The 12,566-nt window shown below is 36.4% G+C and overlaps 1 protein-coding gene across 1 annotated transcript in view; it reads right to left on the reverse strand.

Moving 5' to 3' along the window:
- LOC148738326 (uncharacterized) overlaps window positions 1–3,072 on the reverse strand; it is a 3,476-nt gene extending 404 nt beyond the window's left edge. The window contains exons 1-4 of the mRNA XM_088750877.1: window positions 2,938–3,072; window positions 1,812–2,074; window positions 1,412–1,526; window positions 1–593 (exon numbers count right to left, since the gene is read on the reverse strand). The exon at window positions 1–593 is cut by the window's left edge and continues 404 nt beyond it. Of these exons, the coding sequence (XP_088607003.1) occupies window positions 127–593; window positions 1,412–1,526; window positions 1,812–2,074; window positions 2,938–3,004 (912 nt within the window). The 5' untranslated portion in view covers window positions 3,005–3,072 and the 3' untranslated portion in view covers window positions 1–126. The remainder of the gene's footprint in view (window positions 594–1,411; window positions 1,527–1,811; window positions 2,075–2,937) is intronic.
- Between the last annotated feature and the right edge of the window lie 9,494 nt (window positions 3,073–12,566).

Here is a 12,566-nt window from a genome sequence, read left to right on the forward strand (position 1 = left end):
ACACTCGTTCATACATGTTAGGTAGAGTCGCGGTAAGTATAACAGCTCGCGCCCAGGAACACAACAAAAGTAAATTTAAACAATAATTACAATGAAAAGAATAACGCGAGATTAGGGTCCTATCATTCAAACATACAACCCATACACCGAGACACACGTCTTTTCGTACCCATTATTGGTATCATCCCAGTTGAACAAGTCCTCGCTGTACCAGATTTGAAAGTCTTGATTCGCCTCCGCTGCCAGCGGGGTAGAAAAATTATCGAAGACTAGTTCTGGCGATTCGGTTGTAGCCCAGGGCAGGCTATAAAACTTACAGTCCCAATAATCCAATAGGTAATTATTGGTTGGCAGAAGAAGCTTACGGTTTGTGTCAGTTATCATCGTGGCCATTTGGTTTGGAATGAGTTTGGACCAAAGGCATCCCCATTTGGACCGAAAGCTTGGTTTAGATGCATCGCAGGTCACGTATCCCGACTGGTATGTTAATTTGAATGTAATGATATTACCCGCTTTGTTGGTTTTAAAGAAACCATAAGAATCATCTCTTGCTCCAAAGCAAACAGTAGGTGGCGTCATCTGTATCCATTTTTCTGGGAGAGAACCATTACACAAATAATTATTTTATTTTGTACAAAAGAATATGAGTTGATTGAAAGCCTAAATGCAAACCGTTAGACAGACACATAATTGTTTGTTTCTTTCCTACAAGGGATGTATTTTTTTAAAGTTAATTTCCAGAACCGTCCTTTTAAAATACACGAATCTGCGAAAGGAATATACGAGACAAACTAAATTTGCATAAAAAAGTTGAGAATAAAATTAAAACAGTAAGAATTTCTCATCATTCACTCATTACTTCAATGTAACGCGCCATCACTTTAAGGTCTCAAACAAAGAGCATGATCTGTCCCATGTATCTAAAAAAATATGACTACAAATCTTTTTTCTTCGTGTAGTGTGAAATTTTCTGCATAAATAAATCTTGTTCATTAGCTTAAGTGATATTGCAAGGTAATTTGTAGAACGATTTTTCCACAAGAGGGCTAAGATTTAATTACCACACTTATTGAAACATAACTTGACACCCTAATTTCATAAACGATTTTTGATTATGGAGTTCAAGTCTCAGAGATTTGCACCAATTGATTTCTGTAGCTAGATCTACAAATCTTTACAAGAACAATACTTAATGCCTAGAAAACTGATCTTTCAAGTAAAGGATGAAACATTGCTTATCCAACCTACATCCAGGAAGAGGGAGAGCGCTCAAATGCGTTTGGTGTTCGCCGTAGAAGTTTAACGTGCTCTAGCCGCTACCTGCATGCTTTACAACAGAACAGACGCACAGTCGACGCTTCTTAAAATACATATCAAAGGATTTTCTACAACAGAAGTAATAATTTCCTACCATGTTCACAGTTGTGGCCTGTAAATCCAGGAGGACATAAGCAGCGATATCGTGAAGAAGTAAAGCCTGATTGACAGGTTGCTTCGTTCTTGCAAGGTGAATTGCCACAAGCATTCTGAAAGAGGGAAATTGAAAGGACTACCTAATAGCAAAATTGTTTTGTAACTTCATTTTTCATCGTTTCTGTTTTTTTTTTTCACTCGCTTACCCTGAAATCGATTTTATTCTAAATCACGTTTGGTAGGGGATTGCCAAATAGGGAGGTTTTGAATATTAATTTTTTCTTAACCGCTTTATCTTCAATGACTGATGAATATTCAATAATCACTTGTTGCAAGTAAAAACTAATGATCACAACCTTTCTACTTGATTGCTTTCTCCCATTAGATAATGCTCTTACATTTGTTCCATGGTAAACATAGTTTGCTGCCTTGATCAGGTCCTTCTCATGTTCTTTACTAGTTGAGTTGTTCAGTTCGCAGTTCTCTGTCTCAGGTCCTCTCGGACGTACTTTGAAGTTTATACTGACACAATTGTGTTCCAGGTAACAACGAAACTCACACGTGTCCCTGTCAATCGCACTGATGGTTGCTATGGTGTGGTTAACAAGACGCTCCCCTTCGAAGAATAACGAGGATGGAAATGCCAATGTACGACTTTTTCCTGAAATTATTGAGATTGTTAGGAGGAAAATAAACGAAAGAATTAAAAGAAAGCATGTCATCGGTTTACAGGTACGTCTATTTCACAATTCAGAAAGTGAAGATTTGTGAAGTTATGCATTAACGTAGGAAAAGCGACCTTACTCTAATTTAGCTTGAAACTATCGTATCAACCAAAATGAGTGTTAAAAAGAAATAAAAGGAACAAACGTGATAAACTTATCGTGACAAACTTATCGCGACAAAGCAGTAGATAAAAACTTGATTGAAATTTGATTAAATTAGCATGCCGGTTTCGAAACTAGTGTAGGACCAGTCACGGATCAACAAATATGTCTATTCATTTTTTCAAAATAAATGGCTACTGAGGGATAAAACAATTTCTATCGTATTACAAGTCCTTTTAAAACGTTATTTACAGCATTCAAGCATTTATTATTATCACCGAGGCTCACAAGCTGCAAATGATAAACAAAGTGGGTTTTTTTCTTTTATGTCACCGACTCCGCCGATGAGCGAAATTTCTTTGCTTTAGCAAGTACAAACGAGGCCTCCAAAAATGGGCCAAATTCCACCTTCGAATGACGCTAACTATGCGTCAATTTTCTCGAAAACAAAAGAATTTTACAACAAACTACATAGGTCCTGTTTTGTCTTGTATATAGGCCTACCTAATAATAAAATATGAGCCAATTCGATGTTTTGACTGTTGCCGGTGAATGTTTGATTTTTTACAACAACCTCTCTTAAATGCTTTCCTTTCGAAACTGGTACATGGTTGGTTTGGTACGTGGTAAATTGATACAAAAAGCTACGAGTGTGAAAAGGGTAAAAGTTACATGAAAATACCTTTGAAGAACTTACCATCTAAACAGGCCAACGCATCCTGAAGAATGAGCAAGAAAAAGACAAAGTGGACTAAAGAAATCATAGCGACTTGAGGAAATTCATTTGTTCATCAGCAACGAACTGTCTTAAACATAGCCGTCTGTTTGAAATGGCTATTGTGATGTCATACGTCATACAGCCGATTGAAAATTAGTCAATGACGAATCTTGACAAATAATAAGAATTAAATTTTCCCTCAAAAAGAATTTTTATTTACTACTGGTTTTTCAACAGAATTGTGTTAGTTTTAGATTTTCCGTGAGGAAAAAGTTGTTTTAACGCCCGTTATAGTTAAAAAGTTTCTGGCGTTTGGTTTCTTGCAATGGATATTCCTCTCAGCAATCTCCTGTTGCCTGGCAACAGCTCACAAAACTTCTTTAATTTTTAATAAGGAAGTTCAAGTTCAAATTAAAGCTACAGGATAAATGCATATAGTTTATTAGAACAGGTGGATACAAATAAATTTCGCTTCATGAGGAACTTATTGGCGATTTTTCAACAGAATTTTTTCAGTGACAGATTTCCCATAAGGAGGGAGTTGTTTTAATGCCCGTCGTGGTTGAATAGTTTGTGGCGTTTGTTTGTTTCAGTGGATATTCCTCTCAGCAATCTTCTGTTGCCTGGCAACAGCTCACAAAACTTCTTTAATTTTTAAACAAGAAAGGATGAATGCATATAGTTTTTCTTTTGGTTTCGAAGGCAACATGAATGAAAAGTCCGTACTCAATAATCTAGGATGAAATAGGTCACGTGTTGAGTTTCAAGATGATTTGGTCTAATCAACTAAGTTGAAATGCAAATTAGCCTCCGTAAAGAGTTTTTAAAGCTGAAGTTTTGAGTGTTCGCCCTTCGTCGGAACCAATAGAGGAATTTAGGGTTGTATGTGGATTGCGTATTGAGAAATGAGGCTACGCTATTTATGGGAACATGGTAACGTGAAAAACAAGAATAAAGTAGTTAAATGAAAAGCGTTCGTTGACACCGTGGGGAATACAAATGACAATTTGAAAGATAGAGTTTGTTTTAAATTTGTTGAATTGAGCGTTGTATCATGACCTATTATATATCCAGTCATAAATAATTCACTCAGATCGCCGTCAGCTGATGCTAATCAACCAGTTTCGATATTATTTGTAAAGGTAATCACATGATTTCGAGTGCAGTTTGGAATAAATAAGCACGAGTAAATTTTTTCAAAGACTAACAAAATTCCATGAGCCCGTGGGGCGAGTGCAATTTGTGGTCTTTGAAAAAATTTACAAGTGCTCATTTATTCCAAATTGCACGAGAAAATCATGTGATTATGTATTAATAATCTACATGAAAAAATACGAGGTAGCTTCTCATAACTGTAAAGAAGAAAAGCGCGCGCATCATGTGCAAAAATAATTAATTCAAACCCTGCAAGTGACATTGTCCTTGACATTGATCTTGACATTGACATTGACCAATCATTCTGACCAATGAGAATGTCTGGTTTGTTTCTTTCTTTGCACTGAAATAACCCTCTTCTGCACTGAATTAACTCTCTTCTGCACTGAATTAACTGACGACTGCATTCATCTTAACCAATTAGAACTGAGAAATTTTTTCATGTATATTATTAGGTTCAATATAACGAAAGGGCTCCTCTTTCCAATGCCGTGAAGTACATAGCTCAGAAAAAAAAGTTATCGCCCAATTCATCAAGCTTACGATATGTGAAAGTTGCCGTTAGTAGATGTTGCTATAGTTATTTTAGTTCTTGACTTGGTAACAAAACATATTTCGTATTTCAAGCACCTTTGAAAGAGGTAGTGTGTAGTGAACATAACAATATTCGATCGCTTTTCACTGACATATAAGTCACGACCATTGTTTCCTTTATAAACAGATCAATGAGTCAAGAGACTATTTCTTCAGGGTGGAGAGCAATCTTTCACCTCATTAAGCTTAGAAATTCACGATATCAAATACACTCAATTCTCAACTAACGGACACTCTCGTAAGAGGACAGTTCTATAAGAGGGGGGGAGGAGATGAGTGGTTCAAAAGACTCAATAGCAGTAAAATTCCAAATCTTTCGAAGACGGAAAAAATTATATAACAACAAATAATTTCCTCAGAGCCATACTGTTTGAAGAAGGAACTTATAAACTGCTTCGTTTTCGCAAGAGATACGTGTAAGTCCCCTTCGCATCAGATGTTTGCTGGACTTGCTGGTCTCGTCACGATTTTTGTAATTACAATTTGGTTGAATATACTCAGGGTTTCGATAATGTAAGGCGTTGTCAACAAAACCGGGAATACAATACATAGATTTATAAAAGAAGCTAATTTGAAGCGACAGAGGGTTAAGTTTGTTCAAGTGAAAAGGGCCGATTTCGTCGAGCCTTCCATTCTGTTATTTGTAGCGGTCATTTTTCACCCGATTGTTATGAGAAAAGCAACATGGTTAAAATGGGCCGGGAAATGCAAAAAATACTTCTTCCTGGTGCTGTACCGACGATTCAAGCCCTACCAGAAACAAATTCTTCTGAAGTAAAAAAGCGACCCATGCAGTCGGCAGACAGCGAAGATCCTGAGGCGGCCGACCTAACTAAGAAACGACAGAGGAGAAGTAGAGCTCTTCATAAGTTAAGGAAAAGAAAAGGAGACAAATGAGAAACTCCTATAAAATCTCTCAAACTATCAAACCTCTGACAGTCAAGTCAGCTCGCCATCGAAGGGTCTCAAATTCATTCCAACACCCGTGACGAAAGAATATAAAATCAGGGCAACTCTTGCAAGATTAATTCGCAAGGTGAATGCGCCTCCAATACACCTTTCACGGACAAAAAAAAGAACCACCTCCATCTCGTAACAAACTGGATGCCACAGGTGCAGCCTTCTTTTGCCCATGAGAGCTACTTGGAAAATGTAGGACCTCTATGTAAACCACTATTGTGATGGAGCTTCCTAATAAAAGATTGTTATTATTCTTATAACACTTGATGCAGAGATTTGGAGATTGGGTCGAGCTGGCGTCGAAGGTGGACGTGTGTTTTTAGTCGGCACGCTCGAGAGGCAAATTTTCGAATAACTTGAGTATGTCAAAATCTGGAAACAAGAAAGGGAAGAAATTAAGTAGCTCATCAAGTACTGAAGTCGCCTCTTCCACCGAAGGCAAAGGAGAAGAAGCATTTGAATCAGAATAGTCGGCAGCAATGGCGACCAACGAAAGCGTCAATGAAAACCCTTCTCTGGTCGACATATGGAAAATTCTTACGGAAATTAAAGCCAATACCGAGAAGTTGGTACTAGACGTGGAATTGTTAAAGGCAAATTATAACGAGCTAATAGACAGTCTATATTCTACAAAGAGCCAGGTAGACAACTTAGTCACAGAAAACATTGCTGTTGATTCCAAACTAAAACTCCTCGAAGAACAAGTATTGACGTCCAAGAAGAAGCTAGAGGAAGTTAAACAAAGACTCTACGATGATTAAGGTAGTCGTGATGACTTGGAACAATATACCCGTAAATTGAACTTAATGATACGCGGAATCCCCGAACGCAAAGCAGATAATTTTGAGAATGTTATTATTTGGGAAAAATTCTGAAGGTCAACTTAACACACGGTGATATTGACATTATTCACAGATTGAACACAGAAAACAAAACCAAAACACGACCGATGATCGTCCGTTTCAGTAATTACAAGGCAAAAAAATAAACTCATGTGGCCAGGATAAATCTACGAAATGCAGCTTTATATAACCTAGGAGCGGTGAAGATCTTTATCAATGAAACTTAACTGCATGGAGAGCAAGGTTATTCAGAGAGGCAAGAAAAGTTATGAAAAAATATCACAATGGTAAAACGTGGACTGTCAATGGAAAAATCTTTTTGGGAAACAGACTTAACCGCAAAAGTTTTAAAGATCGATGATTATGAGGAACTAAAAACCCTTTAACTCTAGACATGATTGCTCGAAGGAAAGAGGGAAGACCTTGGAGTGTAGGCTTTCGGCCGGTTGATCGGTAGTTTCCCAGAAGAGGTAAGTAATCGTTTTGTTTCTCCGTCAGTTATTTTGTAGTGTTGCTTGGTTCTTCTTATTATTATTTTTTTCTTGTCTCTTTTTTTCCTGCTTTTTCAACGTCTACTGTCAAATTCTTAACGCTTAATGTTAGAGGTTTAAGGAATCAAGAAAAAAGAAGATTGATATTCTCATATTTAAAAAAACAAAAGGCAAATATTTACCTCCTTCAAGGAACTTTCTCTACCTAAAGGTGAGAGGATCTGGTCTGCGGAGTGGGGTGGCCAAATTTTCTATTCACACGGTACAGATCATTCAAAGGGCGTTTGCGTGCTCATAAAAGCGAATTCTCCAATTCACGTAGAGATAGTAGAGCTTGATACGAATGGAAAATTTATAATATTACGTCTAAAGACACCAGGTGAGACCAGCTTCAAGGTTGTTAACATTTATGCTCCCACCAATTATCGTGAACAATTTGACTTCATCGAATCTTTTACTAAAAAAATAATATCTTTGACCGATTCGCCTAACTTAATAGTTGCAGGTGATTGGAATACAACTTTAAATTTAATAGATAAGCAAGGAGGATTAGCCTGGACAAGAAACTAAGTACAGGATTTCGTTAGTTTACTTCATGAAAGCGGCCAATCTAGTTGTTATATACCGTAAAATTCATCCAAAAAATAAAACCTACACATATAAATCGAAAACACTGAAACTAAAATCACGCATAGACTTCTTAATAAGTGGCAAATTTCAACATGATGTCAAAAAGTGGAAACGCGAGCATCAATCGCACCTGATCATACAGCAGTCTTTTTGAGCATTAATCTGAATGAGGAATTTAAACGCGGTCCTGGATTATGGGAATTTAATAACTCTCTTTTCCAGAATGAATGACCCTGGAGAAGAAAGATGTATGGGATCAAATTTGAACCTTAACCACCTTGTAATACATGAAAGTCTTGAATTAGAAGCTGAAATAAATAATGAAGAGGTTCACAATGCTCTGAACAGTTTTTAAAACTACAAAACTCCCGGTGAAGGCTTCACAGAATTCTTTTGTTAATCCATCGATTAACAAAAGAATTCTGTGAAGCCTTCTTCGATCGTATAGGCGGTACACTCTTAGACTCCTTAAATGCGGGATTTGAAAGTGGAACATTGTCTATATCACAAAGACGAGGAATTATTTCATTAATCCCAAAAGACGACAACAGTTTGACTACATTATCTAACTGGCGTCCAGTCACTCTGCTCAATGTAGACTACAAGATTTTTGCAAAGATAATTGCAAAGAGAACTGAATCAGTCCTGCCGAAACGAATTCATCTTGATGTTAACAGAGTTCATTAGGGGAAGATTCATTCGAAAAAATGTTAGACTGTTGAACGATCTAATGGAATGAAAAGACCAAAAAATACCAGGAATTCTGATGTTCAATGACTTTGAAAAAGCATTTGATACAATAGAATGACCCTTATTTAAGATGTACTTAAATACTTTAATTTTGGTCCCGTTGTTGGAAAATGGATCTCAGTACTCTATAAGGACGTAGAAAGTGTTGTTTTGAACAGAGGCTACTCAACTAACTGCTTTAAAGTCTCAAGGGGAGTTCGGCAAGGGCGTCCACTCAGTCCCTTATTATTTGTGTTAGGTGTAGAGATCCTAGTTTAAAAGATAAGGCAGTCTACGAACTGTCAAGGAATAAAACTACCGCAATCAGTAGAAGCCAAAATTAGCCAATTTGCAGATGATACAACTCTTATTTGCGGGACGTAAACGCTCTTAGAGAAAACACGAACGTTTTAAATAATTTTAACGAAATTCCCGGCCTCAAATTAAGCAAGAAAAAGCCAAAGCAATGTGGATTGGTTCAGCTAAAATGATAAAACCCAACCTTTGGGCTTTCAACCCTACCAAGAACCAATTAAGCCACTAGAGGCAAATTTATCATATAACCAAGACAGAAATAGTAATCTGAACTTTTATGTCAAAATTCATAAGATGGATACTAAGTTAAAAATGTGGCAAACGAGAGACTTAACTTTGTATGGTCGCATAATGTTAGTAAGGCCCTAGGCATATCCAAGATAGTTTATGCGGCCTCAATGCATAGTGTTCCTGAAACAGTTATTAAAACAGTGCAAGATAGAATATTCAAATTCTTGTGGAAAAACAAAAAAAGATAGAGTAAAAAGAGCAATAAAATATCAGCCATTCTCTTATGATGGTGTGAACTTCCCAGATGTCCACACTGTGGCAAAATCACTACGCTTGAGCTGGTTAGGCAGGTTTCTAAATTGTACAAATGAGACCTTGCAAGTTATTCCTAATAGTTATTTTAATAAATATGGAGGATTATCTTTCCTATTGAAGTGTAATGGCAACTCTAAGCACTTTGAAAAGAAAATGCCTCTTTTTTGTAGCGAAATGTTAGGCTATTTCAAGGAATTACGCAGTGGTTATCCTGATGTTTACTATATTAGAGAGCAAATATATTTTCTGGAAATATCTGTTTGAAAAGGAATTTATTTCGTCCAGGATTTATTGAATAGAGACAGTAAGTTCTCATCTCTGAAAAATTTTCAAAGGAAATATAACTTTGAACTAAACTATTTAAAATATTTTGAACTTACAATCCCAAATTATTTGTAGAGAAAAGCACAGGCAACTGCTGAAACAAACAGAAATATATTAGAGGAATGGGATATTTTCCATCTGTCTAAAAACTGTGGGGAATTAGTGAGGAGCCCACACTGTCACTGTTCTCTTCCAGTATTTATTTCCCAGAAAAGCAGGCAGAACAACGTTACGCGAAGTCTATGGCCGACTAAAAACTACTCATAATGATTTTCTTATCTCATGAACACACCTTGATCAAAATGTAAGTTGAGTGGCTGTAAAGTTCTTCCCAACAAAGATAAACAAACTGATTTATCAGAGCGGACAGATCGTGACACTCGATTTCCGGCAGATAATTTTGAATCGTTACAATACTAATTATCCTGTTTCTGACCAAACAAACTTATCTCTTTCACTGAATGTAAATGTAAAGATTACTACAAATTACTTCAGGAAAAGACTAGGACAGAGCCGACCGCTATTAAAAGATGGTCGAGACGTTTTGTGAACTTTGACTCTAGTTGGAAACGGATCTTACTCAAAACTTACAAAACGACGAGTGACAAAAAGTTAATTCAAGCAATTCAAAATCAGAAATGATGACTTATGCATTCAATGTAAAAATCCTGATTCATTAGAACACACTTTCTTAGAGTGCCCTATGAGTATTCGATTCTGTCAAGAAATCCTATCTTGGTTGAATAATTTGAATAATACCCACATAAGTTTATCTGTTAACCAAATTTTACTCCAGAATTACCCTTCTCCTGCTATTAGCGATGACCTCCGACGCCGACTAGATTTGCTTATCCTGCTAAAAAAAGATACATATATAGTTGGAAAATTAATGAGAAAAATCTTAATAATTTACAATTTATAAATAAGATAAAAATGCAATGGAAAATTGAGAATTTAATTTAAGGTTGTTGAATACAAATATTGTCAACAAACCTTTTCGTGTGTTCTTTTTTTGTTTTTTTTTTCCGTGTTTTATTAAATTTATCGAATTGATATTTCATTCAGATATAAGTAATCAAGTAATATAAACAATAATCTCGTACATATAAGATGAATAATGTAAGAAGAGTATTATTATTGCCAGTGCTGTAACCAGTATTGTATATCTAGTTCTTAATTCTTAATTTATTTAAATTTATATACCTTCACAAGGCTTTATAATTTCCTTTTTTCTTTTTATTTCGTGGCGTACCTGTAAACTAGCTTTTAGCTAAGCGTTCTGACCACGTTAAATAAATTGATTGATTGATTGATTGATATACTGTAAGTAATGTATGTAATTAGCCATGAGTGATATACACCGATTGCAAATATGGCGTCCAATTTGAATTGCCATTATTCTGGACTCACTAGCCATTATCGTTAATCATTTGGGCACATGGATGCACGTAGATCTTCCTGAGCTGAAAGATAAAAGCGAGAGAGATTTAAGTTTGACAGTTACATGTTTACGAGTGGTTCATCTCGCAAAAAGTACTGAATGGCTACACAGACTCGTTTATAGACGTACCTTTAAAAAGGCAGGAAAAAACAAACAAAAAGAAAGCCAAACAAGCAAACGAAAGGATAAAGCGTCCTCGTAAAAGTCGTAAAAGTCAGTGCTAAAAAATTAACGTTCAAAGCATTTTTCTACGTTTTTAGAAGCTATGGTAACCTGCAAGTAGATAACCAGAATCACAAGCGACCCAAGTGAAATGGTTTTGGGTCGCCTCGAGTATCGTGATAACAAGAGACAATGCAACAAGGCAAGAGGGAAGGTAAATTATTTACTGATTCGTTTTTCTTTATCCTTTAACATTGCAATAACTTAACCTGTATCAAAGTGCTATTCACATTTCGTAAAGCGTTATGTTCAATGGGCGGATATATTCTGAGTTTAATTTGCCCTTAACTTGCGCCTTGCGCTCCAATTTGACCTGATTAAAAAAGTTTTTTAAATGTTAAAACTTTCAAAGAACATCTATGCAGTTAGAAAAAGTTTTAGGAGATCCCTATGCCCCATGTCAGTGTCATGTTAATAAGGAGTCGGAGAAAATCGAGGGAGGATAGCCTTGGCAATCAAATTTTTTTGCTCTAATCCGTCTTCTTTTCGTTTTGTGTTCATTTTTATTAAACTGGAAATAAAACTCTATCTTATCTCAGATCTTGCTGATAGATTTTCTTCACAAAAGTAAAAGGTAACCTTGGAATTTGGCTTGTGTTAACAAGACTAAAGAGAGAAAAATGCGTCGTCGCTATTATATACAAAAAATCAACATATGCTATAGCTGTCTTGGGCTCATTGTTGCCGCTACATCGGAATTTTTTTGACAATTATCTCAGAGGTTTTTTAGACCAAGTTCAAATCATTTCAGGATGGATGATCTCAAGTTTTGTTTGCGCCTTGCAGGGGTTGCGATTGGCTCAGAATCTGGCTTATTATAAACTTAGGCGGCGTTTGGTCTTATTAAGGTGAAGAAAAATGATGTCAACGCACTGATTTACCTCGATCGATTGAAAGGCAAAAGGTAATTGTATATGCAATGTCATCAGTTTTACTACATAATGATAGACCAAAGGAACAGGTGTAACTGTAATATTAAGAAGATCAAAATATAATTTTTCACCTTTTCAGTTCAGTTCTTTTGTTGACGCTCTGTTATTAAGATGAGAAAGTCAGGTTATATACTCTATGTCTCCTAACTCTTTCTTGGCGTGATTCAGTTTATGAATGAGAAATAAAGTTGCCTATGAGAAATTGCAGAGGGTAAAAAATACAAAGACACTAACCGCCAGCGTTGAACCCCCACCGAGTTCAGATCCATCGCAGTCCTACCCCATGTCAAGGGTCTTTCACAACTTCACCGCCATCTGCAACAAAAAGGCATACGCGCTGACTTTTAGTCAGAGCTGCGTTACGATCACACCAAGTACGACGGAAGGGATGCTGTGAGTGCGGCAAAGTCTACAGCCTGGATGCCGA

The sequence above is a fragment of the Stylophora pistillata genome, chromosome 2 (assembly GCF_964205215.1).
Source record: "Stylophora pistillata chromosome 2, jaStyPist1.2, whole genome shotgun sequence".
NCBI lineage: Eukaryota > Metazoa > Cnidaria > Anthozoa > Scleractinia > Pocilloporidae > Stylophora > Stylophora pistillata.